Here is a 23,692-nt window from a genome sequence, read left to right as displayed (position 1 = left end):
ATTTGGTAATAAGCAGGTTAAACTTTAAGCATTTTTCTAGACTAAGAGCATACAGCTTTTGCAGTAATTACTACAACCTGCACATGCTTTGAACTGATATTTAATAAAGAATTCTGTTAGACAAGTGTTGAACAAAAAAAGCTACAGTATTTCACTATGACAGACCTCTGACCACCACATGCATTCTTAAAAACAGGTTTGAATTTAAGATTTTATTTTTACTCTTGCAGAATCTGGATTTGTCACACCAAAAATTTCTAGAGAGATCTGTACAAACAATAGCTCCTAAAATAACATACTTGCCAGGGAGCTTGGGCATTTCCTGTATGAAGTTAAGTTTCCTTTAAAGTATAAATTTCTAAGTCACTGTTTCAGTCATTCCACTGAACTTCAGGAACAACCATCAGACCCTTTGAAACACTGTTTTAAACAACAGTTTTTGATTAATTTGTGTTCAAGGCAAAGTAGCTGTCTGTGTTAAAAAACTGAAGATCCTTGCCATTAATGTCCACAAGAAAACACAGGTCTCTATGCTTGTCAGCTGCAAATAAATACTTTCCACTGAAATTTGATTTTACTCACAAGCTAAAAATAATTAGGCACAGTCAGAATTTGAATGCAGAAGTAGATCTCTTGCAGGTCTGGAAGAACTGGCTTCTCCAGAACTCCAACAAGCAAGTTACAAACTAAGCTGCTCCCAAACGCAAAACTGCCTCAGCACTTTGGTCTGCCCGAGTCTATTACACACACCAGCTCCATAAACTCTTGAAGAGTGAAGCAGTGTGCACTGGGAGCTCACAGCACACATCTCGTGGAGTTTTAAAAACCCAAGTGATGCATGCTTACCAAACACACAAACCCAACAGCCAGATCAGAAGGAAGGCAGGGTGGTATTTCAAACTACAGATACAACTTAAAGACGCCTACTAAGACACAGTTGAACTCGCAACCTCAAGCTCACTCTGGTTCTGTGCTTCACGTGACTTCTACTCAAGTTTTCACTTTCAAAAAAAATAATATCGCTATTAAGAAACAAAAGCTTAGCAGAGATAAAAAGCAGGCCATGGGGAGCTACGCTGGGCCACACCGAGCCTGGAGGCCTCTGCCACTACTCTGAAACAAATGTTTCACTCTAGAACTAACAGCAAAGCCCAACACAGAGATCGGAAAGCCCCAGAAGCTACCACCTCCACTACAGCAGCATACGTAGGCCTTAAATTCAGACTCCACTGTAATAAGTACTACTTCAAAAGTTAGTAAACTAAGTATACGGTCTTCTAGGTACATGCTTTCTTCTGGACAGAAGCCATTTAATAAGAAAAAATATTTTACAGGAGTTTGAGGTATCATAAGCTATACACAATTGTTTACATAGAACAACTTTCATAAACATGGCAATTGAGAACAGTTGTTTCAGTGACAGTGACGCCACGAACTTGGAGCAGTGATGTACATCAAGCAATCAGCACTGCATGGATGTGCACTGGTAGATCTCCATCTCTTTCCTGGTTCTGGAAGCACTTAAAAGCAAGATTCTAACCTGCACCTGCAAAAGGTTAGTGGATGCCCCGGCCTGCAGGAGAAAATGAAAAGGGTCTCAAAACTGAGTTTGTCTTCCAAAGTTCTCCCCTCCCATACACCTTTCTCTCACCTAAGGATCCGGTATGTGAAGTCAGTAAGACTTAATTTAGTCTCAAAGCTATGCTCTTCCGATACTCTGCTCCCATTTTTACATTAACAAACCCTTGAATTTCAAGGTGTGAAAAGGCAGTACTACTCACCATCAAGTAATTCTAGAGTAACTGAAGGATCTACATATTCCCACCAGTGTTTCCCATCAGTGGATACTGGAATCTCCCAGTTGGACCACTTGCAGGCCAAGTGAATGCACACACACGCTATCACTGTAGGCTTGTACTGAAGACAGAATGTAGTAAGGTGAAGGCTGTTGCACAAATTTCGTAATGAGGAACCAAAGGAAATCAAACATGTAAAACAGAAAACCCAAACAAGTCAACCATTAACATACAGAATAAGATAACTTGTCAAGCAACAGCAGTTAAACATCAGCTCATGGAACATTTTTCTGATTGAGTTCGTAAGATATCTTACTGCCTTAAGAAAACAAAGGGCAGGGCATTTATCTAGTAAAGTTTAATTTGCTTTTGCTATAAAAAGTGCAATGAACAGTAAATAAAGTTACCAGTTATTCTACTGTACTTAAGTACTAAAAAGAAAGAAGTATAACATGGTCAATTAAAATTCTACAGTAAAAAACATACAGCTGGTGATGCAGTCTCCAAATGAGACAATTAGAAGAAGGTACCCAATAGTTCCACAGAGGCCAAGTGAATTACTTGTGGGCTTAGCTTTCACTTGGCCTGGATTTGTGGTATTTGTGAACTTGCCTTCAGCTCCCAGCTGGCAGCAGCACCACAAAGACAACGGTTTGGTTTCACTGCTTTATCACAGCTTTTCTTAACAGCTGTTTCAAATACAGAGCCTTGCCCATCAAGGAACCACCAAGAAATACTTATTTGGAAGAATTCTAATAACCAGCAGATATTGCTTAAAATCTATCTACACATAATGTAATCCTCTTACATAAAGGTCAAAGTTGTTTTGCAAGACGTAAATTGAAGTCATCAAGAAATGAAGACTAAAGTCTGCTCTCAAATTCCATCTTTTTACAGGAGCCTATCTACACACAATCCCATTTGGAATCCTAGAACTTTACGTTCATGTAAGTACTTAAGTTTTAAAACTCTGTATTAAGATTAAAAGGAAGAACATTGGACCACCACTAGTCTATCTGAAAAGAAAAATCAGCTAGTTGAAAAGATCTTAGGCCCACTACAATTTTATAAGTTAAGATTGGATCAATATATTTAAAGTTAAGAGAAAACTGCCATTAACTACAAGTGTAAACTAAAAATAGTTTTGTACTTACCAAGATGCTCGAATTTCTAGGTTAAGTTTAGCTCTTTGTAATCTTTAGCTGCTATTCAGGCTACCAATTTTAGACTTAGGCACTCACAATCGAGAAAATGTCATCAGAAAGCACCACTACACTTCTCATTGTGCATTTAACCCCGCTGTGCCATCAGGCCCTTGTACAATACACCGCACTGCACGCAGGAAGGTACCACCACGGGAGATGGCCCAGTCTCCTGTTGCAACAAGGGTAAGACACATGTAGGGGGCCCTGCAGTAAAGGAAGCTATAGTGTGCTACAACAGTGCAACAAAGAGGTTCAGGATAACAACCTGTTGGTAGCCATGAAATAGGATGTCTGTGCCAAATCCTTGCTTGCTGTAAGAAAAGAAAAACAGAGAGATTAAGTCTCTGCACTAACTTGTCAGGTTTGTTCCAAAATTAAAGCAATTTTACCAGCCAAAAGCACCACTTGGTATGCTCACAGCACTGATCTGAATTTAGCTAACTAGCCTTTAAAATAGCCTTTTCCAAGATAGAAGAGAGCCCATTATGTTCAGTAACTGGAGATGGACCAGTCATTCCATTCACTGACCCTCCCACCGTACAACCCACAGGACAGTTTCCCTTTCCTTATCTACCCCAGAAACGCCTCACACCTGAGAGCGCTCTCTCCTAGGGACACCCGCTCCCCCTCCCTCATTCACAGATGGTCCTGAGCACAGCCTTGGACTGCAGGAAGGCAGTCAGCAAAAGCCAACTCACAGCACAGCGCGAGTCTGCTGTTGGAGAGGAGCACGGCAAGACAGCTGGAGCACAGCCCTCCCACCCCCCAGCACCTCCCCGAAAACAGCCACATCTCTCTCCCAAAGCCCTACACCGCAGCAAGCTCCTAAGCTAGACAGTAAAAAAAATTAAACAAATTTTCTGCTCCCTCTAATCAAAAGCACCGTACTCTTAACATTTTCTTCCACATTTGTTAAACCTATGGCAAAGCTTCAACAGGAAGTAACTTATTTTAGTTACAGTCAGGAAAAAAAAAAACCCCACATAAGACTGCAACGTTCCAGAAGTAAAAAGCTAACGACCTGGGCTGTTACAGCCATCCAGCCCTGACCCCTGCCAGGGAAACCCCAACGCTCCTCACTCAAGTAAGAGAACTTACTGTAACATGCATATAATGGCATAGCTGGGCACAATGGTTTTAACTGAAGATTGACTGCAGCCTTCATTGAATTCTTACTTTGACACTATCACTTGAAATCAGTGCTACCTGCAGAAAGTGTAGTGTTGAATTTTATGTCAAAGGGAATAATGGTAAACTTTTATTTTAATAATAATCCTTCCATAAAGTTTGAGAAAGACTACAATGGCTTTTAAATTTTAATTTTTAAAAAGCATATTAAACATTTGATTTAACTTGACTTCTAATGATTGCCAAGGAGTATAAATCAGATTTGTCTTTATGCTACACAGCCAGGCAGTGCCATAACCCGAGAAGAATATGCAAGGTAACAGGATCCATTTCTACACACAAATTCTACTAATCCATAATAATCAAAAGGTGAACTGACAATGTGACAGTGTTATACCATAATATTTAGTTTACAGACTATAATGGTAATTGCGTGCCAGATAACCATGGAGTTCAACCTCTTCCTCTCCCTCTCATCAAAAAATATAAGGCAGTATTACCACAGAAGAAAAAGTGAAATGAGACTATCGCAACAAAACAAAGTACAGAATGGTTGGATAAGACTGAAATTCATGTCTTGCTCTTCATTTTTCATCAAAGCAATGTTTAAAGGATCTTCATGTTTTCTATATTCTGTAAAGCTAGAACATGTTTGAATTAAGGGACCGGACCAAGCATCATCTCTACTCTCACTGAAACATCCCTTTTGAACAAGGAAGAAAAGCAGATGCCAGAAAACGTCTATTTAACATCAGCTTGAAAGTTGAGTAAATCAAAACACATACCTGGAAGAAAAGAATCACATCTTGAAACAGACATTTTAGCCTCAATCAAAAATTAATGTGCTAAATACCTTACCTATACTACAAGCAGTATGATACTGTTTCAACTTACTTACAGCTAAATAATCATCATTGCCAAAAACAGCAAGAAATTTCAGCTCACAACTAAAGCCTAAGGTACCACAAGGCACAATTGAAAACATCCATCCCAAACATTTAGGACAGCTTTGGCTTAGTAGAATCCATCTCTAAAATTAAAGCTAACGAATTTTGGTTCCTATATTTTGGTGTGTTATTTCCTTTATCACAGTGGGAAGCGCATCTCCAAATTAAAATAATCTTGAAGCAGAGATTAAGACAAGCCAGCAGAGCTTCTCTGGTGTAACTCACAAGTCGCAGGACTGAGGACTTTAATAATCAGTTTCATATTTCATCATTCAGGAATGATTTAAAACACCCACCCTGTCTCACTGCTTCAGAAGCAACCACAAGGCAGGGGATTACTAAAGTAGTAAAAAGATTTTGAAACAGGACTTGCTGTCCAATGCACCTTCCAAAAGGCTACTGGCTCCAAGAAATTCCCAAGTGGAAACCAAAATGCTTTTTACTGGGCACAGCCACACACAGTTCAACTGGTGCAATTCCAAGATAGCTGAGTCTTTTCTTCAACACTAGGTTATCTTGGACCTTGAGATCATCGTGAACACGTGACTGCCAAGTCACCCTTAGGAGGGTGGTAGCTGGCTGTGCCTAGGACCCTGAGAACATATTCCCCGGAAAGAGGACACTGCAGATATGCCGGTCAACATCAGAAGAGAGAAAGCTTACTGAAGTCCTTCTGGGCAAAAGGAAGAAAGCCACAGGCTCTGAGTGGAGGTATGCTGGTGGGTGCCTGTTGTATCTGGGAAGGGCTGGAGGAGGCCATGGTGTGGGTGTTCAGGTCTGAGTAGTCCTAGTGGCTTTATGTTCTTGAAAGAATTTAAACGGTGGGAACAGGCCTGTAAAAGCCTGAGGTGAAAGTTCAGAATGGGAAAGCTGCCTGTAGCAGTGCTGGAGTGCAGCTGGTGTTTAAGATCTTTCCACACCACTTAGTACACTAAGATTTACATTTTCCTCATCAGAATACCCTCTGAAAAAGCAGATTCATTCAGATTCATCTCCTCTTCTGCTGCCTTGTCTTTATCAGCCCAATGCAACCAATGGCAGCTGTGCACACAGGTACTATGGTGTGTTTGAAGAATTTGACAGCGCAATTTCCACAAAAGATTAATAAGGACCATGGGTGTTCGAGATACCTGATAACCTGCAGAGCAGTGAGAACAATCCTAGAAATCCTTGGGATCCAATCTTCAGTTCCAAAAGAAGGTTGTGTACCAACACAGAAAAAGGAAAGACTGAAGACTTCCCAAGATGGAGATGAGAATACAGATTCCTTCTCTTCAGGTTCCACCAGAAGCAGGCTGGGAACAGATTGATTTCACAGCAGAGCTTAAGAGGACCACATCATGGTCTCGGCACTAGGGCAGTTTCATGGCTGATCATTCAACTAGCATTCGAGCCAGGCAGGTAGTTTAATGCCGGGAACAGTTTTTAGTGTTTTGTTTTTCTTTTTTCTTTTCTTCTCTCTTCAGTACCGGAGCATCCTTGGGATGGGTACTGAAGCTTGCTGACAGGCCTTCAGAGATCCACTGCCTCCAGATTCCTTAGAGGACCCATGGGATCCTAAGGAATGACGGTCCTGTCTCCTCTTCTCAGTCTCTTGACACTGAGGAAGAATGGTGCAGAAAAAAGACTGAGCCCACACCATTTTCCTTGTCTACTACACTGATCAAACTGTAAAGATGGAACAATTGCATGAAGCTATGAATCTTTGAAAACCAGAAGGAATAATTAGATACCTTGTGCCTGAACATCATGAGTCATTGTGTATCCATCCAGTCACCCCTTATCTACAACGATCTGTGTTGTCTAACACTACTTTCAGAAGGGCTTTCAATCTTAGAGATGAAGAATTCAGCTTTTGCGTTAGTTGTATTGTTGAAGCAATTGTGGTTTTTTGCACCAATTCTCACTCACTAGTTCATCTTCAGCTTCCAGCAATGGACTCTGGTAAGCCACTATGAGACTAAACAGTCTTCTGACAAAGGGCTTTGCTGAATCTTTTGCGCATCATCAACAGAACCTGCATTTTTTTTTTCATTTTGCTTTTAAAGGGGGTCACTTACAGATCAATACAGGTAACAGTGACAGCATAAAGCACATTACCCTGGATGCAACACAAAAACAGATATAGAGAACCAGTCATCCTCTTAGCCACTTAATTTAGTTTAGCCAGCAGAAGGGAGGGAGCAGGGCACTTCTCACCACATGGCAATTCACTGCACACATGTTAAGCCAAGACCTTAAGTACACTTGCATACCTCAGCTAACTTTGTTGCCTCTCTTTTGATACTCAGTCAGCCACATTGTATTCCTCCCTTCCTTCTCCTCCCAAACATACAGTTGACAGATTTAATCATAATAGTCTTGGATAAATTAATCACCTTTAATAAAAAAAGGTCTCTCTTTGCCTTCTGAAATAGTGCTTTTTGTCCAAGAAGAATGTTACCAGAACTGGATGAAGCAACCTTGCATTTCTTTAACTTCTCCATCAATCCCTTTAGCACTAAAGGCTTAACAGTGACAAGTCTTAGATATATTTTGAAAGCTTCAGGACTTGATATCTAAGTGTTGCACCTATTCACATTAAAACAACACACTGTCCAATAAATAAATGTTGAGATAGAGAACTAAAATCATACCACTGCATCTTTGAAGATCTATCACTGTGCCCAAAAGTCCATCTCTTTATTCACTCCATACGCAAGACAATGTTCCATGGCAATTATTCTCTATTTGCTTGACTTGCATGCATGACTACAGATTTCATGCTCAATGTTTTAAATTCATGGATTAATTTTTTTTTTTTAAATGAGGTACTCAAGCCTTGTGTCCACAGCCTAAACTACCCCTAGGAGGGGCATATGCGGCCAAGAATTCCATTTGCATATACACATACCAAGGAGCACACCTACTCCAGTGAGTAAGTCTTCAAGCATCAGATGTATTACATTCATTTTGCACCAGTCCTTGCAGTACAGGGATTTTCAGCCCTCACAGGAGTCTTCAGATTTCACGACTTGGTATAATTTTCGATTCTGAGTGTTTTGTTAAACTGTGCTGATGTTAAATACTAGCTTTAAAATGTCAAATTTAAAAAGTAGCATGTACCTTCAATGTATGGATTTTGTCAGTACACAAAAGTAGCATACAAAACACAGAGGAAAAAGCTGAACTGTCTTAGAGTGGCACCTACCCTTGACTAAAGGAAAGAAATTTTGTGTAGCAGTATGTCTCTCTTCTCGTGGGCTCAAGTCAAATACACTTGCTACTGTGGAAATCTTGATGCAGCTACAATACTGCCTGCCACCCCTCCCCACAGCCCCAAAAACTGAGCAGAAGTGTAGGGACTCACAAAACAGTGAAATATGTGCTCACATATATACTGACCAACAGCTAAGAAAATCCAAAGCAAAACCCTGCAGAGCTGCTGATGCAGACTATCGAGACTTTAGGTGCAATTAGACTTATGCACCAAGTCACAATCAAATCTGGAGAGGAAGTGAAGAATCACTATCTTATAGCAAGAACAGCAATAAAGCTACTTTATGTGCAAATAAGTTACACACAGCACCATTCCTACTCAGGATCAAACTCTGAAGACACTACACCAGTAAGCTACTTTAAAATGAGAAAGGAGAGACACTTTTCCTTCAAAGAACAACTTTAATTCTAGAGCTACTACAAAACAGATCTAGTTAACACGATTAAGTTGCACCTAACTTTCCTGTATTTTATAGAGAAAAAAACAAAAAAGTCTGAAGCACTTAACTTTGCATTTTTCAGTGCAACAACAACTAACGACTAAAGACTAACAACCATGGTGTAATCATTTCCAAACACTTTTTAATTACAGAACATAATTAAAGTGAAAAATTTATTTTAGGTGCTTCTACAACTGATTCCTAATTTTTCCATCCTCCATCTTATGAGAGGATTTTTTTTTCTTTTTTTTTAAAGCTCCAAAGGAAACCAATTTAAGAATTAAAGAAGGTGTGCCAAAATTCAAACCAGGTTCAGCTCCTAACTAGAGTCACAGTAATGAGCTGCATACAAGTTTGAGGATATGATTGCTTAACAAAAGGTTTTGGGTTTTGTGCTACCGTCCAAAACAAGTACACCCTGCTCCAGAAAAACAATTAGTCTCATCCTGAAGCATTTGCATGTGATAGCAGACCTGCTATGCACTCTCTTTATCCCTCAGTTCATTACCTAAAAAGATTTGCTAGGCAGAAAGCTAGCATTAGCCATCAACCAGTATGCAGACTAAACTTTACTTGGTAAAACTACTTCAGAGTGACAACAATCAACCCAGAACGATATTAAATAGTTGGCTATTCAGTTTTCAACTACTAACTGCTGTCATTTAAGACAACACGGAACAAACATTATTAAAATCAAAGCTAATATGGAAGCAAAAAAACCCACAAAGGACAGAGAACTGGACCCTTTATCAGACTCTAAAGGTTACTTTTAAGCCTTTAGTAACTAGCTTTAAACAAACACTTTGGATAACATAGTTGGTGAAGATCATATTAGACAAATAACATCACATTCAAATATTAAGAGAAATGTAAAACAGGACTTACAGAAGCGGTTAAAAGTCACTGACCTCTCACTAATTGCGTACATTTCACAACATCTGTGTGCGGATGTTCAATGGTAATTTCAAAACCTGAAGAGTTAAGAATACCTTTTAGAATTATACATTTGCACCTGTACAATAAAAAACCAAACCTCTTTCCTTTCTCCACAGACCTACAATGCTTGCTAAACCTTTGCACTGCAGATCAAGTAACACTATTTAACTGCCTTTTATTCTGCACCTTTTCATACTTTTGAATGATACATGGTACAGCCACTTCAAGATCGATTAGTAAAACATTCTTTCGGCAATCTCAAGTCCTATATATATATATATAAACCCGTGAAGTTACTCTCTTTTTAAAGTTGAACATAGCTGAACAGTTTCTAGTCCATTAGTAAGTCAGTAGAAGCTGTATTACAGACACACTGAGACGTGTGTGCACATGCACTTTATTCATTGACGTCTGGGACTTAAAGATGTTGCATCTATGAAATTACAAATTAAGTCAATTTGTAGGTCAGTGACTTAAGAAACCTTTCTTTATGATGCTATTTTAAGAATTAGGTCACTACTGTTAGCTTTTTTTTTTTTTAAAATAATAGACTCAAAATGGTGTTTAGAATAGCTGAGTAAGTCAGTATTCTCAGGCCTGCTAGCTGTAGTTGTCTCTATTTATGTTACTTGAAAGTCAGAAGAGTTTCTTATCAGAATGTTCTATTTCAAATTTTGGAATTACCTGAATCCATTAAATAGATACCCTCCAACTCGTGATGTTCAGAGGTAGTAACCCTGCTCAATTACATAACGCTCTTCTATTGAAAGGCAAAAGGAGGAAGAGCACTTGGTACAAAGCTCTTCCCAATTGCTGCAGAACACATACACAGCTAATCTAGTATAACATGTTACCTTATATAAATAAATACCAACGTAGTTACTACTTTGGAGTAAAACCTATTTGGAAGGGTACACATTTCTACTCCACAAAACTGTCAGGAACAGCTATTTCACAAGTATAGCTATGCCCTTTTCCTCCAAAGTGAACACAACAGCAACTGCTAATCTGAAACTGAATTCAGGGGTCAGAAGTTGTATACAAAACCAGTAAAATTCTCATGTACCAAGAGCGCATTAAAAATCCCATTCCTTGTGTCCCAATATTTCTTTGTGGAAAGCTGGCTGCACAAGAGACGTTTAGAAAGACATACCTAAAGTCTGAAGCATTATTGTTTCAAGTATAACCAGCTCTTGGGCTTGCTGAAGGTATGCCTGAAACAAATAAGCAAACAGGTCAAGACGTAGCTATCTATTGTCTCAAATTTTTAATCCTACACTCCCTATTTGAATACTGGTACTAGCAACACAGGTTAAGACCACTACCCAAGCCAGTTAGAACTGACAACTCAGGACACTTCACTGCGGTAATACTTTCTTCTACCAGTAATAAGCATTACTGCATATTCAGTTACACCAGCCTAACCATCTTTCACAGTAAGATTTACTTAGTCTGGATATCTCATCATGTATTCCAGCAAAGCATTTTTGGGAGAATGGGGGGATGCTGTAAGAATTACAAAGGCTTGCCAGTGCCAATCAACTCCAGTACCTCTGTGCAGGTTATCAATTTTAAAAGTACTTTAAAATACAGCTGGAGATACTCAGTTGGCTTGTGTTAAGCTACCTTAAGCTTGTGGGCTCAAACACAGATATATATATACACCTCCACACGTCATTCCAAGAACCAGGAGCGTAGCAAAGGTGCTCAAATAGTTTTATACGTCAGCTGAGGTCCAGCAGGGTATAACTAGCTCAGCCTGACCTTCCAGCTGAACAGCTCTGGTGCATTTCCACCATACTTCCTCGTATGCTTGGTTTCAGGAAGCCTCATCTCAAGAAAGAAAATGTGAACTATAAAGTAAGTGGAAGCTGTACAAACTTTGGCAAATGAAAGGAAGATCAAAGTATAGCAGAGGTAGCAGCTGACAACTACATCACATCCTTTCAAACAGCATGTAGACAACACCGCACAGCAAGCCTCTGGTTGAAAGACAAACAGGGCGTTGTGAACTCCTCTCTGCGCAAATTGTGTGACTTATGGAACCACACGTGAAGCCTCTTATTTAACATCTAGTCTAGTCTTCTTCTATAGCTGTAGAAGTCTTAAAAATAATGCAAGTTCAAGATGGAGTAATCTCTTCATGTTTCATAACACAAATATTTGAGTCTTTAATAAGTTACATTAAGTAATACAAAACACTTAAATGGTGTAAAAACAACAGGTTTTTTTTCTAGTTTGCAGACAGCAATAATCCAGTCAAGACAATGTAACAGATCATTAGATGAAGTGTCATCTGATTATCTTTAAAACCATGACTTCCACCTACATCACTCTTTGGATCCAGTTGTGGCTCTTGAAGATGAAGACAGGCATGTGCTACTTTAATAACATGTTCAAGTTTCCGTGGCTGTTCTTCCACTTTTGCAGCCAAAAACAATGCTGTAGGAGATATTATCTGAAGAAGAAAAACATACGTTTTTATAACTTTTTACAAGTAGGACTTGAATTTTTATGGAGAGTCTAAACTGTGATTTAGAAAAGGTTTAAAAAAAAAAAAATCCAAATTCTTAAACAGTTCTGAAATCATGCAAGGCAACAAAAATAACTAGTCATGTTTTATTTTATAACTGATGCAATCCTCTCAGCAGCACAGGGAATGAGCAGCATAAATGCTAAATTACATTTGTGAGTAAGATGTCTGAGTCAAACTAATTCTAGTTCAACATAAAAAGAATAGATTTGGTCCAGAAGATTTAGTCACACTAGAACAGGCTGTTTCAAGTTACATATACTTCGTGAGAAAGTTCATCCAGTTTCTTGCACAGTAGTAGTGAGCCATTAGACCATCTTTTCAGTAAAAGTCAAAACTGCTGATGACAAGTTCTGCTAGCATTTGATTCTCCTGAAAAGTAAGACAGTTTGCAGAGAACTTTAATAAAAACAGCTTGTTATATAAACATAGGTTGTATAAATAAAAGCTTACTCTTAGAAACTTTAGTATATACCCAGCAGTATCTGGAGAACAAAGCACAAGGATTCACAAAACACCAGTTGTATCAAATGTTAGTAAAGACTACAAATTACATTTAAAAATGAACATTTTTATAGAACTCTAGGTGTCATAAGCTGGCAGCAAAGCACCCATTTGCAGTTCAGTACCACCTAGGAGTTAGCTATGAAGTCATCTTGCTGCCTAGTTGTCAGCTAGAGTAACACGGCTAACCATAAATGACTTAGGAAAACCCCCAGACATTCGGTCAGTAACCTGTAGCAGTGCCTTACTGCTGGGCTGGAGAACACAACGCACTGCACTGTGAGCAATGAACAGTTGCTCCCTGCTGTTCTCCCCTCTCTCCAGCCTCACCATCCCCACCAAGCATCACACACTTATCCCCACGTACCTGCATTTCAGACCTTCGAGTTCTTCTAGCTCTGTGTACAAGTTTAATTCAAATATATCCTAACACAAGTTCTCTTCCTACACAGTTCGTGGCTATAGTTACACAAACATGGAGTTTTCACAATTTACATTTCTGAAAAATCAACTTCCAACAATTACCATGACTGACAACACTTACATTTCACAGAGACATTCTTTGAACCAAGTCATCAATAACAGCACAACTAAATCATCAGCAAATTTTCACTCACTATTATTCTATGTCTGACTGCACTGAAGTTTTACTGCATTCCAAAAAAGCACCTTCTTCATCAACCTGACCTCAGGATACTTTCTAATTTACTGAAACAGATCTGGCCTTGGCCACAGAAGTCTCCACACAATTCTTGATCTTCAAGACCTTACATAAAACACAGTTTTGGAGGCTGATTTAAGCCAAACTGATTAACTGGCATTTAACTCTGGTTCAGCAGAAATCTATGTACACCCCAATTATCTATTTCCTCAAAAAAGAAGTGTTGGCTTCTGGCCAAAGAATTTCAGGCCTTTGTCTTGTCTAGGACCAGGGTTCTCATTCCCAGTTTAGAGGAGGTCAGTATTTTTGTCTCCCTTGGTATTTATTCAGGAAAATAGACATTGTAATAAAATTTCAGACTTGGCATGCATAAAGTCTTCAGTGAAGACAACACACCCTGCTAAGTGTATAACTGGCAAAGTTACTCAAAAGCTTTTATTCATTTCCAGTTCTCAAAAATGGCAGAAAAAGCAAAGTAGAACAAAAAAAGCAAAATCAAGGACACAGACTTGACAAAGCTGTAAGCTTCCTATATATAAACATCTTCATTTGATGTAAACCAAAATAATTTAAAGAAGTTATCAAGCATCCAAAATATTCTTTGAGAAATATCTCCAGAACACCACATGTGATTTATGAAATCAAACCCCATTTTCTGTACTAGCTGAGAATCTCAGAAACCAAGTCCCCCTAAAATAGACAAACCAAAACATAAGAGCCTTATTGGGACAGTCCAAGAGCATTACACAGCAAGTTTTATTGTTAAATGTGGTACAAGTCCTTTTTCACTTTAAAAGTACAAGACATATTGTAAAACCAGTGTTGCTACAATGAAGACAACTGGAATAATCTCAGAATACATCTGTGGCATGCACATAGTTTCCTGAGAACTCCCTCTCCCTTTTAATGCCAATATTAGTATGTTTTTAGACTTGATACAAATTAGCTTAAGACATTAAGTGGTTCCAGTCTATGATAGATGTTTTTCAAGTGTGAACACAAAGAGTTGCAAAGTTTTTTTATTATAACCAGGAGCTCACATTGCATAAAACCAGCAAATACATTAAATTGCAAGATTAAAACTGAAGCGCCCAAAACAGCGTCGCTAAAGCTTGGTGCATATTATGAAAGTTTTAAGAACTTTGCACAACTGCAAAGGCAACAGTTTAATACTGCAATTTGGACAGGGTGGGAATATAGAGGGATGGGAAACCAAAAAACCCTCCACACAACTCACCTACCTTGCATTTCAGGGAAAAAATTCCTTCTGCAGCCTTCTTGAGGCACTTTACTAAGTACCCCTGCACGTCACACAAAAAAAACCCTTGACATCATCAAGTGTATTTTCAACTGGTTGTTTGGTATTCCACACGGCATTTCTAAGGATTATATTTAAAAATACAGCTACCATTTGGATGCCTTACCTCTTATTTCCAGCATACCAAGAATTTTTCCCCCTTCTCTGTTCTTCAAATCACAGTGTACTGAAGAATAAGCCTCTAAAAAAGGTATTTGCTATATAATATCAAACACACTTTTAAGTACTACAGAAACAGTATTTCCAGAAGAATTTTAATTCTCAAGATATTTTGAAGTATAACAGTCACGCTAGTATTTCCTATAAAAAGCCAGCAAGCTCCTTCCCCACCCCGATATTAGCACTGACTAACTTTATACTCAGCAAACCAAAGTTACCATGCCCTGGTCAACAGTAACGTAGAAAGAACAATTTATGCTACCGCTGAGGAGATCCATAATAGTTCCTGAAATGTCATTTGCATGGCTAGGGAAAATTAGTAGCCAGGGCATCCAATTCCGCTTACCAGAATTTGTAAAGCAAGTTTCCACCCTATTACTGGGGAACAGCAACCTTGCAAGGTCTTAACCTGCTTTGATTGCAACATCAAAACCCCAACACATTTTTCTTTGCACCTAAATATTAACCGGTAAGTGTTATCCACAGATTAAAGATACTGTTGTGAATTTTGTTCCCTATCCACAGTGGATTCTCAAAATCTTAAAAGCCTGTAAAATTGTTAGGAGTAACTTATATTGAGGAAAACAAAACAGAATTAAGACAACAGTAAATGAGCTTCCACTGGAAGACCTGCTTGTTAACAATTAAGTGCATGTGACATATTTAAGACATACATGTATATTTGTATGACCGAGCAATTATACATGATTATAAATACGCAAGTATTTATTACTTGACTAAAAACATTATCCTACCAACAAAGCAAGAAAACAAAGGCTACATTTTTCTTCAGCTGGATGGAGATCATAAGGCATTCTGACTAATGGCCACTAATTTTCTAGCCCCAGCCTTCAGATTCCTCCTTGCCATGGATAAACATCACTACATGCACACAACAAACAGACATATACCATATACTGTAGAAAATTTTAGCTAGCTCTTAGCTTCAAGACTGCCAGTACGTTACCATTTAATTTCTAAGGGTTAGTTTCTTCTTGCAGTGGATGAACATTGTTACATTTTTTAGCTTGCCAAGTACTCTGGAGATTTGATATTAAGTATTTATTAGAGTCCTCAGCTTTTGCTTTCTCTACAGAGAACCTGCCAGATGGTTTGGGAGTATTTATAAGTGACTCACATTCACTTTCAGACCACCCCCTCTACCCTATAGGAAAATACATAAGAAAATGCATTTGCCCATCAGTACACACACAAAGCTGCTGTCTGGCCTTACGCTCATTAAGAGCTACAGAAAGTAATTCAGCAGGAATCAACATTACTGACTGCTAACTTGCAGTGCACTTACACAGCTTTTATTTGAATACTATTACCTGAGAATGAATTAAACAATACACTTCCCCCACCCCATAATAGTTGCAGTTTCCATGGCATTCAGCCCTTACATGGCTTACTTGTGAACTTTAAGACTCATAAATACAACTTAAGGCACAGTTCTCATAACCAGGGCACTATATATCCGAATATTACTGTGCTCCCAGTTCCAAGTGACCGGCATTTCCCAGTGTCCGGTGAAAACCCGAACACGGCAGCTAAAGCTTCTTGCTACCTAAGTCCATCCTAGATTACCAATGACAGTACAAACAGTAATCTAGCAGGCGACGTATATAACACAAGCCCCGGCTACAGCAGCTCCACACAAGTGACCTCTCCATTCCAAGCAGCTCTGCCTAGTTTATCAAGTCCACAAACCATCCACAGAAACAGAAAATTTTGGACACCCCACCAGCTCCTCTTCCAGTGGCTACAGGTTACTGCTGCCGTGGGCAGGTACGCAGAGGGGAGAAAGACAAACGACCGTTTTACTGCCTTCACTTGATATACTACAGAAACACTTTCAAAGGGCATATTCCACCACAAAGCCTGCTGGAACTTGATTCTCACGTGTGTTATTCTTGCTCTAAAACCAGACAACTGTTTTAGGAAAGTACATTTTGATTTATATGTATATTGATTCAATACATAGTTCTCTATCACTACATAAACAAAACCTACATTATATATTTCTTCCAGTTAAAGTGTTTCAGGCTTATGCACACTTAGCTCAGGTTGTACTTAAACACTTGGCTTTTATTACATAAAGACCTGTAGCACCGCAGTTTTGGTAAAAAGCTTGCTGTAAGTTTGAATTTACCTCAGATTTTTCACAAAAATAAATAAATACACTTCTGAAGTGTACTTACAAACTAATATGTATTTCTTGCTGAAAAAAAACACCAAATAAGACGTCCATTTGCTCAGTCAACAATGATAAACAAATTAACAGCAGACAAAAGAGTTGGCTAACACTGTAACTCACTGTTTACCTGCCCAAATTTCAGACAGGGCAAGGTTTGCAAGATTCTGCCCCTTGGTAGATCAAGGTCTGCTCTGGTCTAGACCGTAACATCTGTCACAGTCTTAGTCGGTTATTTTATCATTAATAGCCAAGATCTGAGAAAACTCACCCTCACCAATTAGTGATACACCACCACCAGTATGAACTGTTTGTTCAAAGTTGGTATAAAGTATTGATGCAAAGTACTTTTTTTAAAAACAATACAAAAACACCTATAACATTACTGGTTTTGTAAGTATTGCATGCAATACTGGACATAAAAAAAGGCTTAAAATTTTCAGGTTGAGATCTCGCGTTCATACCTGTTAGAAAATCACTCAATTACAGAGAATTATTTTACAGAATAATTCAGTTCTTCATAACATTCTGTATTCAGACCCTGCATACTCAGTTCCTTAGCTGAAACAAGACAGCCAGCATTTTCTCATCTGATTTAAAGACTTTCCTTGTCTAATATGACTTATCATCAAGCTGCTTAAGACCAGACGAGCTAAATGAATTTACGCTGTTTTTTAAGACCAGATACATGATCATGATCCATATGGATGCACACATAACCATACTGTAATTGTCAGACCCACCATGCTAGCACTACCACTAACTTCATGACGAAAAATGTGTTCCTGCACATCACCCTTTCAAACTACAGCACATAAGCACAGCCAGATTCGAAACACCTAAATGCATTCCTCACACATCTGAAATGTGTTTGCTGATGGTGCCTATTGTTTTATTTTGATGGCAGAAGATAAAATCTAATTTCCACTAGTTAAAATAATTCAAAGTTGAAAAGAAATGTCATTATTGCCTCTAAACCACTGATAAGAAGCTAGAATTCCTATAAACAGATGAAACTTTGCAATCCAGCAAAGGAATGTAAATTAGACCGCCAAAATTATGGTCATATTATTACTGCATACAAAACCATACTTACATTTCGATTAAATTTTGTGAAGGAATGATGCATATAAAACCTGTGCATGTAAACAATTGCTGTATTTATCGTAAGCTGAGATCTGGAAGATTATATTAAGGAAACACTACATATTAAGAAAATTGTTTACAAGAACTGAAAGCGATGCACTTTCTACATCAATCATTGCTTTCAACAAACCGTCTTCAGCTGAAAATGAATTAAGGACGTGACACTTCAGAACTTAACCGATATTAACACGTACTTAACCGCTACTAACACGTATCTTTCCCATCAGCTTCGCAGACAATGTGAGGACTGGCCACATCTCACCTATTGAACGAAAAGTCCTCATACACTGAAATTCTGTCTTAAGTGCTTTTGTTTTGTTCCAACTCGACTATTTCAGTAGGGGACGTGCGGTTTTAGTCTTACTCAAAGAATGGCAAACGAGAGATGCCCGCTCCAAGGAAAACCAGTCTGCAAGCAATGGGGTCTACTTTAGAAGTCTCCAAACGCGCAGCTATCGACAGGAGCGCGGCCCGAGGCGCGGTGGGAGACCTGCGGCGCCCCCCCCTCAGCCCCGAGCCCGCCACCCGCGCCTCCCTCCCAGGCCCACAAAGGCGGCGAAGCGGGGGCTCCGCCAGGCTCCTCCTCCCATTCTGTGCCTCACGGCCACCGCTCCCTCCGCCCCGAGCGCCCTTCACGGGCAGCCGGGGGAGCGGGAGCCGTCCCGGGGAGGGCTCCCACACGGGGGAGAAGGCGCTCCCGCCACAGCCGGCGGTAACGGCGCCGCCCGCCCGGCCCCTCGCCTCCCCCAGCCCCCTCCCTGCCGCCGGCCCCGCCGGCCCACAGGCCCCGCTCGGATACACGTTGAGGCGCTGGCCCATATCTTGAATGAGGTTGGCCGCCTGCTGCCGGTACGAGAGCTCCTTGTCGGCCTCCACGCCGCAGCGCCGCGAGGGCGTGTTCTCCAGCTGCTCGCGGCTGAAGAACCAGCGCGACGCCGTCGAGGAGGAGCCGCCGCCGCCCCGCGCCGAGCAGCCCGCGCCCGAGCCCGCCGCCGCCATGACACTTCCTCCCCCTCCCTCCGCCGCCCCGCCCGCCGGCGGCGGCGCCGCGCCCGGCCCCTCCCCCCCGCCCTCCATCGCGACTCTCGCGAGAACTGGCGGCCTGGCGCGCGGCCGCGCTCCCGCCTATGCGCCCCGAACCATAGAGTCTGGCGGCAGCGCAGCAAGAGCGGCCGCCTGGGGGGGAGGGTCACGTGGCTCGCACGGCGGCGGCGGGCGGCCATGGCTCCCCCGGCACGTGACGCGGAGAGTAACAACTGCACCTAAAGGGGCTCCGGCGTCCGGAAGTGACGGCCCAGGGCCCCTCTTCACTGGCCGCCCGCCGGCGCTGATTGGCTGCGGCGCGGCGGGCCGGTGGCGCTGGGGGATAAGGCGGGCCGTGGCGCGCAGGGGGCGCGTTGCGTGAGGTGGCGCTGGCGGCGGCCCCGGCCCCGGGGAGCGGCGGGGGCTGGGCTGGGCTGGGCTGGGCTGGGCTGGGCTGGGCTGGGCAAGGGGGAGGCCCCCAGAAACACCGCGCTTCGGGAAACAGCAAGGGGAGATCCCCTTGCGTACCGGGTAATGGCTGTCCCGTGCCCGGCAGAGAGCCGCGGCGGGGTGCGCAGCCGCTGGCTCCTCCGGGAGTTTTAAATTCACCGGGCTTCTCCCGGGGCTCGTCTCGGTCCGGGTTGCCTGTTGCAGTCTGGTAGTTCAGTGGAATACACGAGCTGTTTGGGTTAGAGCTACCGAATACGTGTTTTCTCGGAAGATCAAACCCCGCATCTCCTGGGAAGCAGCGGCCGGCAGGTCGCGGTTTGGTGTCTCTGCGCTCCCTCTCGGGGGGTTTCTTCAGGGGCGGGCGGTGGGGAACAGCCCCGGCCGCCACCCGCGGTCCTGTGTCGGTTGTAGTCTTGTTCTCCTGGGCTGTTGGCGTTCAGCTGGGAACCCTGCGGGTTGAGATAAATAACCCTCTTCTTGCCTCTCTCAGAACTTCCTTGTTTCAGTCGACTCACAGATGGTTTCAATCTCAGTTATTTATAGAGTCATAGAATGGTTTGGGTTGGAAGGGACCTTAAAGATCGTCTAGTTCTTATTTATTGCCTTGCCGATGTGCCACGTACTACCCAGAAAGGATGATCCTCACACGCTCGGCTGCCTTTCTCATTCTTCCAGATTTGAAATAAGTTGCATGGGGGCACGAGAATAAAAGAACATCTGTTTTAAGGGCTGAAATATTTGGATGTGCTAATTGATCTGTTGGACAAAGAGCTGGGAATAGAGGCTGTGGGGAGAAGTTGGAAAGATCTTTCATGGATTTGAAGTCACTCTAATCATTCTGCAAGAAAAATGTCAAGATTGTGAGGGGCACACTGTGCCTCTGATTCTGTTTCTGGCACTGGTAGCAGCAAACATCTAGGCAAAGCGTTCCTCTTGAGTGCAGGAACACTTAAGAATCACACAGTAATTGCAGCATCTCGAGTGTATGGCATATATGATAATCACACCTATATAAGCAATAACTAACTTCTACAGGTAGTATTTATCTGGCAATTCAGTGCCAAAAAGGCAGAATTAAAGCCGTCCAGCGAGGCCTTGTGTCCATCCAGTCAATTACTCTCCAATACACAGAGAAGCTGTTCACATTGTATTGAACAGGAACTTGTCCGAACCCCTCCCACGTTACACTTCAGCTACCTTTAAGAAGTAAGATCACTTCCTACACTTTTTGCCCATTCCTATTTCACCCTTAAATAATAATATGCTACCCAACACTACTTTTACATGGCTATCATTAAGCCTTCAAACTCATTCCCAAGGTACCCAGGTGCCCAAGCAGTCACAGAGCCTACCTTGTAAAGTGCTGGAATGAAACACCCTAACTTCTGTCTCTTACTGCTTTGGGGTGAAGAGGTGCAGCCTTCTATCCTCCCTTCAGGAAAATACAGAGCCCTCCTGAATCTCCGTACACCTCAAGCACAGTCTACTCAGCATCTCCATTTAAATCTATTTTAACACCTGCTATAATGCAGCTTGCAGATCCTTCTCACTGCGCACTCACTTACACAGGAGAGAGAAAACTGAAGTGCATTAGGTATTCCGTTACAGATTTTCAGCTTGAGATGACTGGATTCAGGGTTCAAAGGGTAGGAAAAGGTACTTGTCTTTACTTAAAGTTCTGATCATCATGGATCAAAAAGAGAGCTCCAAGTGTTCTTCTCATGTGTAGCATATGCCACTAGCGCTCTAAGTGGGTTTGTTCACCTAAAATTTTGTTACTACTAGTTCTTTTACACCTTCAGTGCAAATTTTATACAAGCAGTTGTAATTTTATAACTGGACCCAACAGAACACTAATGAAATACACAGATGTATAATGCAGCACGGACAGACGTGTTACTGGCCTGATGTTCCCAATTGTAAATCATCTTTAAGATTCTGCATGTGCAGAGGACATTTAACTACAAAGATTTCTGTAGTAATTAGGAGCTGATCTTTGCCTTCATATTTTTGTGCCTTTAACAATCAAAGTGCAATGCTTTACCTCATTGTTTAAATCATTGTGTAAAACTCATGGAGTTTGGGCGTTCAACTTACAATTTTTATTCCTTCAATAATTGGTGGAAGAGTATTAAGAATGTTCTCGTCTGTGTAATTAGAATTTTACATTAGCTTTGTTAATTAAAAAAAAGGAAGATGTAGGGAAGACTATATATATCACTGTGTTAAAAATCTTAACACATCACGAGTAAGTAGAATATCATTAAATAATGAATATGATTTATGCAGGGTACGCACATTAATTAATTGCTATGTAGAGTGCTGCAATCACCCATTCAGTCACAGGTTAAGGTAATTAAATAACCGTTCTTGCTATTGGAGAGGTTCCAGACCTTGGTCCCCAACGATGTAACATTGCATTCTCACTAACTCAACAGGTTTCATTCATTAAAAAATGGAAGAATAAATCCAATTAAAATGTATTGGAGGAATCACAATGTATTTTCCACTTAAATCCATTTAAACATCTGTGAAAAGCGAATATGCTGAAGGAAAAGAATATTATATGAGAACAAGGTTGCCTTTCTTCTACTTTGAAATTTAATTAAAACAATCTGGTTGAAAAATCATACATTTAAGCTCAATACTTGCATGTAGATATTTAAATTAAAAAGGTCAATGGAAGTCTTGCGAACCTGAGGACAACTAATATTGTTAAAGCTATTTTGTCTAGGTCCTCTTTTCCTCTTACACAAAAACCTGATACTCCTAGGGTCTAAACCTGTGAGCTGCTGCCTACTTCAACTTCTGATGTCCAGTAGTCTTCTATGGAATATATTTGGAGAAGTAAAGAAGTAAAGATCCAAATGCAATAGCTAAGAAAACATGTCATTAACCTGCACAAACCACTTTTTGTTTTGTTTTTTTGACACTATAAAGAAGGACAAAACCTTCTTTGTAGTCCAACAGAGGCTGGTATCAGCAGAACTGCTGATGTTCAACACCCTTCAGGTTCTGTCTGACACAAGGACAGTTAATGGACACAGCTACAAAACCAAATGCTGTCTAACACTGTTTTTCCTGGAGTGTTCTACGACTAAACAGAAGGATGGTGACACCACACATAGCCAGCAAACGATCCCATGAGACTAAGTGTTCATCAGCATTTTTCTGAATAGTATAAAATCTTCTCAGGAGGAGGATGCCTGTGTGCTCCCCAGATAAATCATGAAAACCCATTTCAATCAATAGCCTGTAAGTAAACCACCTTTCCATTCCTATAGCAGGACTCAAACTAGACAGAGCATTAACATTGCAGCGTGTGAGTATCCAGCCTTTTAGGAAGTATTTTTTAAGGAACAGAACGTTAAACCATACCGTTGCTAAACACTAGTTATTTATTTTGACAGTGGCAGTGACACACAAAGTATTACCCACACAAATACATTATTTCTGCACCTACAACCATACTGTTCACATTGTTTCTGATGAGTAATTTGCCAGTGGTGTAGGCAGCAGCTATAAAGTACAAGTCCCCACACAGACCTCCTTCATCCCATCACAACATGTACAAACTGCCAGTGCATACACTTGCAGTGCTGAGCTGACGTGTGGTGTGCTGCAATGTCCATCAGGGGATAAAGGCAAATGTTGCCTTTTATTGGGCATCAACAAAATTCTGTTTAAATTCTGTTTTAAGATTCTTCTAAATTGTGTTTATTGGGCATAACGAAGACTGAAATGTAATGGATACAAGTCATAATTTTCTCAGTTCTTTCTTCCCGGGAATCAAGTCCTAATGACATGGCATTGATTATCATTCAGAGATTCTTACTACAGCTGCAAAAGATGCAATCTTGTCTTTTTTATGAAAGCAGGGATTTCAGAGTTGTGTAAAGGCAACCTAAATCTTCAAATGCACAGAAATACCTGTGCATCCTCATTTCCAGTACCCTTGCTTTTGTTTTGTAAATGACAGTAGACTGTAATACAC

General features: G+C 40.8%; 1 protein-coding gene across 4 annotated transcripts in view; it reads right to left on the bottom strand.

The window, feature by feature from the left end:
• CCNT2 (cyclin T2) overlaps window positions 1-19,302 on the bottom strand; it is a 24,189-nt gene extending 4,887 nt beyond the window's left edge. Inside the window, exons 1-7 of one of the 4 annotated variants that reach the window (XM_068407896.1) lie at window positions 19,025-19,302; window positions 18,176-18,257; window positions 12,040-12,168; window positions 10,864-10,924; window positions 9,683-9,745; window positions 3,267-3,312; window positions 1,782-1,945 (exon numbers count right to left, since the gene is read on the bottom strand). In XM_068407896.1, coding sequence (XP_068263997.1) covers window positions 1,782-1,945; window positions 3,267-3,312; window positions 9,683-9,745; window positions 10,864-10,924; window positions 12,040-12,168; window positions 18,176-18,257; window positions 19,025-19,302 — 823 coding nt within the window. Of the gene's footprint in view, window positions 1-1,781; window positions 1,946-3,266; window positions 3,313-9,682; window positions 9,746-10,863; window positions 10,925-12,039; window positions 12,169-18,175; window positions 18,949-19,024 lie in introns of those variants that run through there. The other 3 variants (XM_068407899.1, XM_068407897.1, XM_068407898.1) reach the window with 3 other exon arrangements.
• Between the last annotated feature and the right edge of the window lie 4,390 nt (window positions 19,303-23,692).

This window comes from Nyctibius grandis, chromosome 9, assembly GCF_013368605.1.
Source record: "Nyctibius grandis isolate bNycGra1 chromosome 9, bNycGra1.pri, whole genome shotgun sequence".
In the NCBI taxonomy this organism is placed as follows: domain Eukaryota; kingdom Metazoa; phylum Chordata; class Aves; order Nyctibiiformes; family Nyctibiidae; genus Nyctibius; species Nyctibius grandis.
This window is presented reverse-complemented; position numbering and strand designations above follow the sequence as displayed.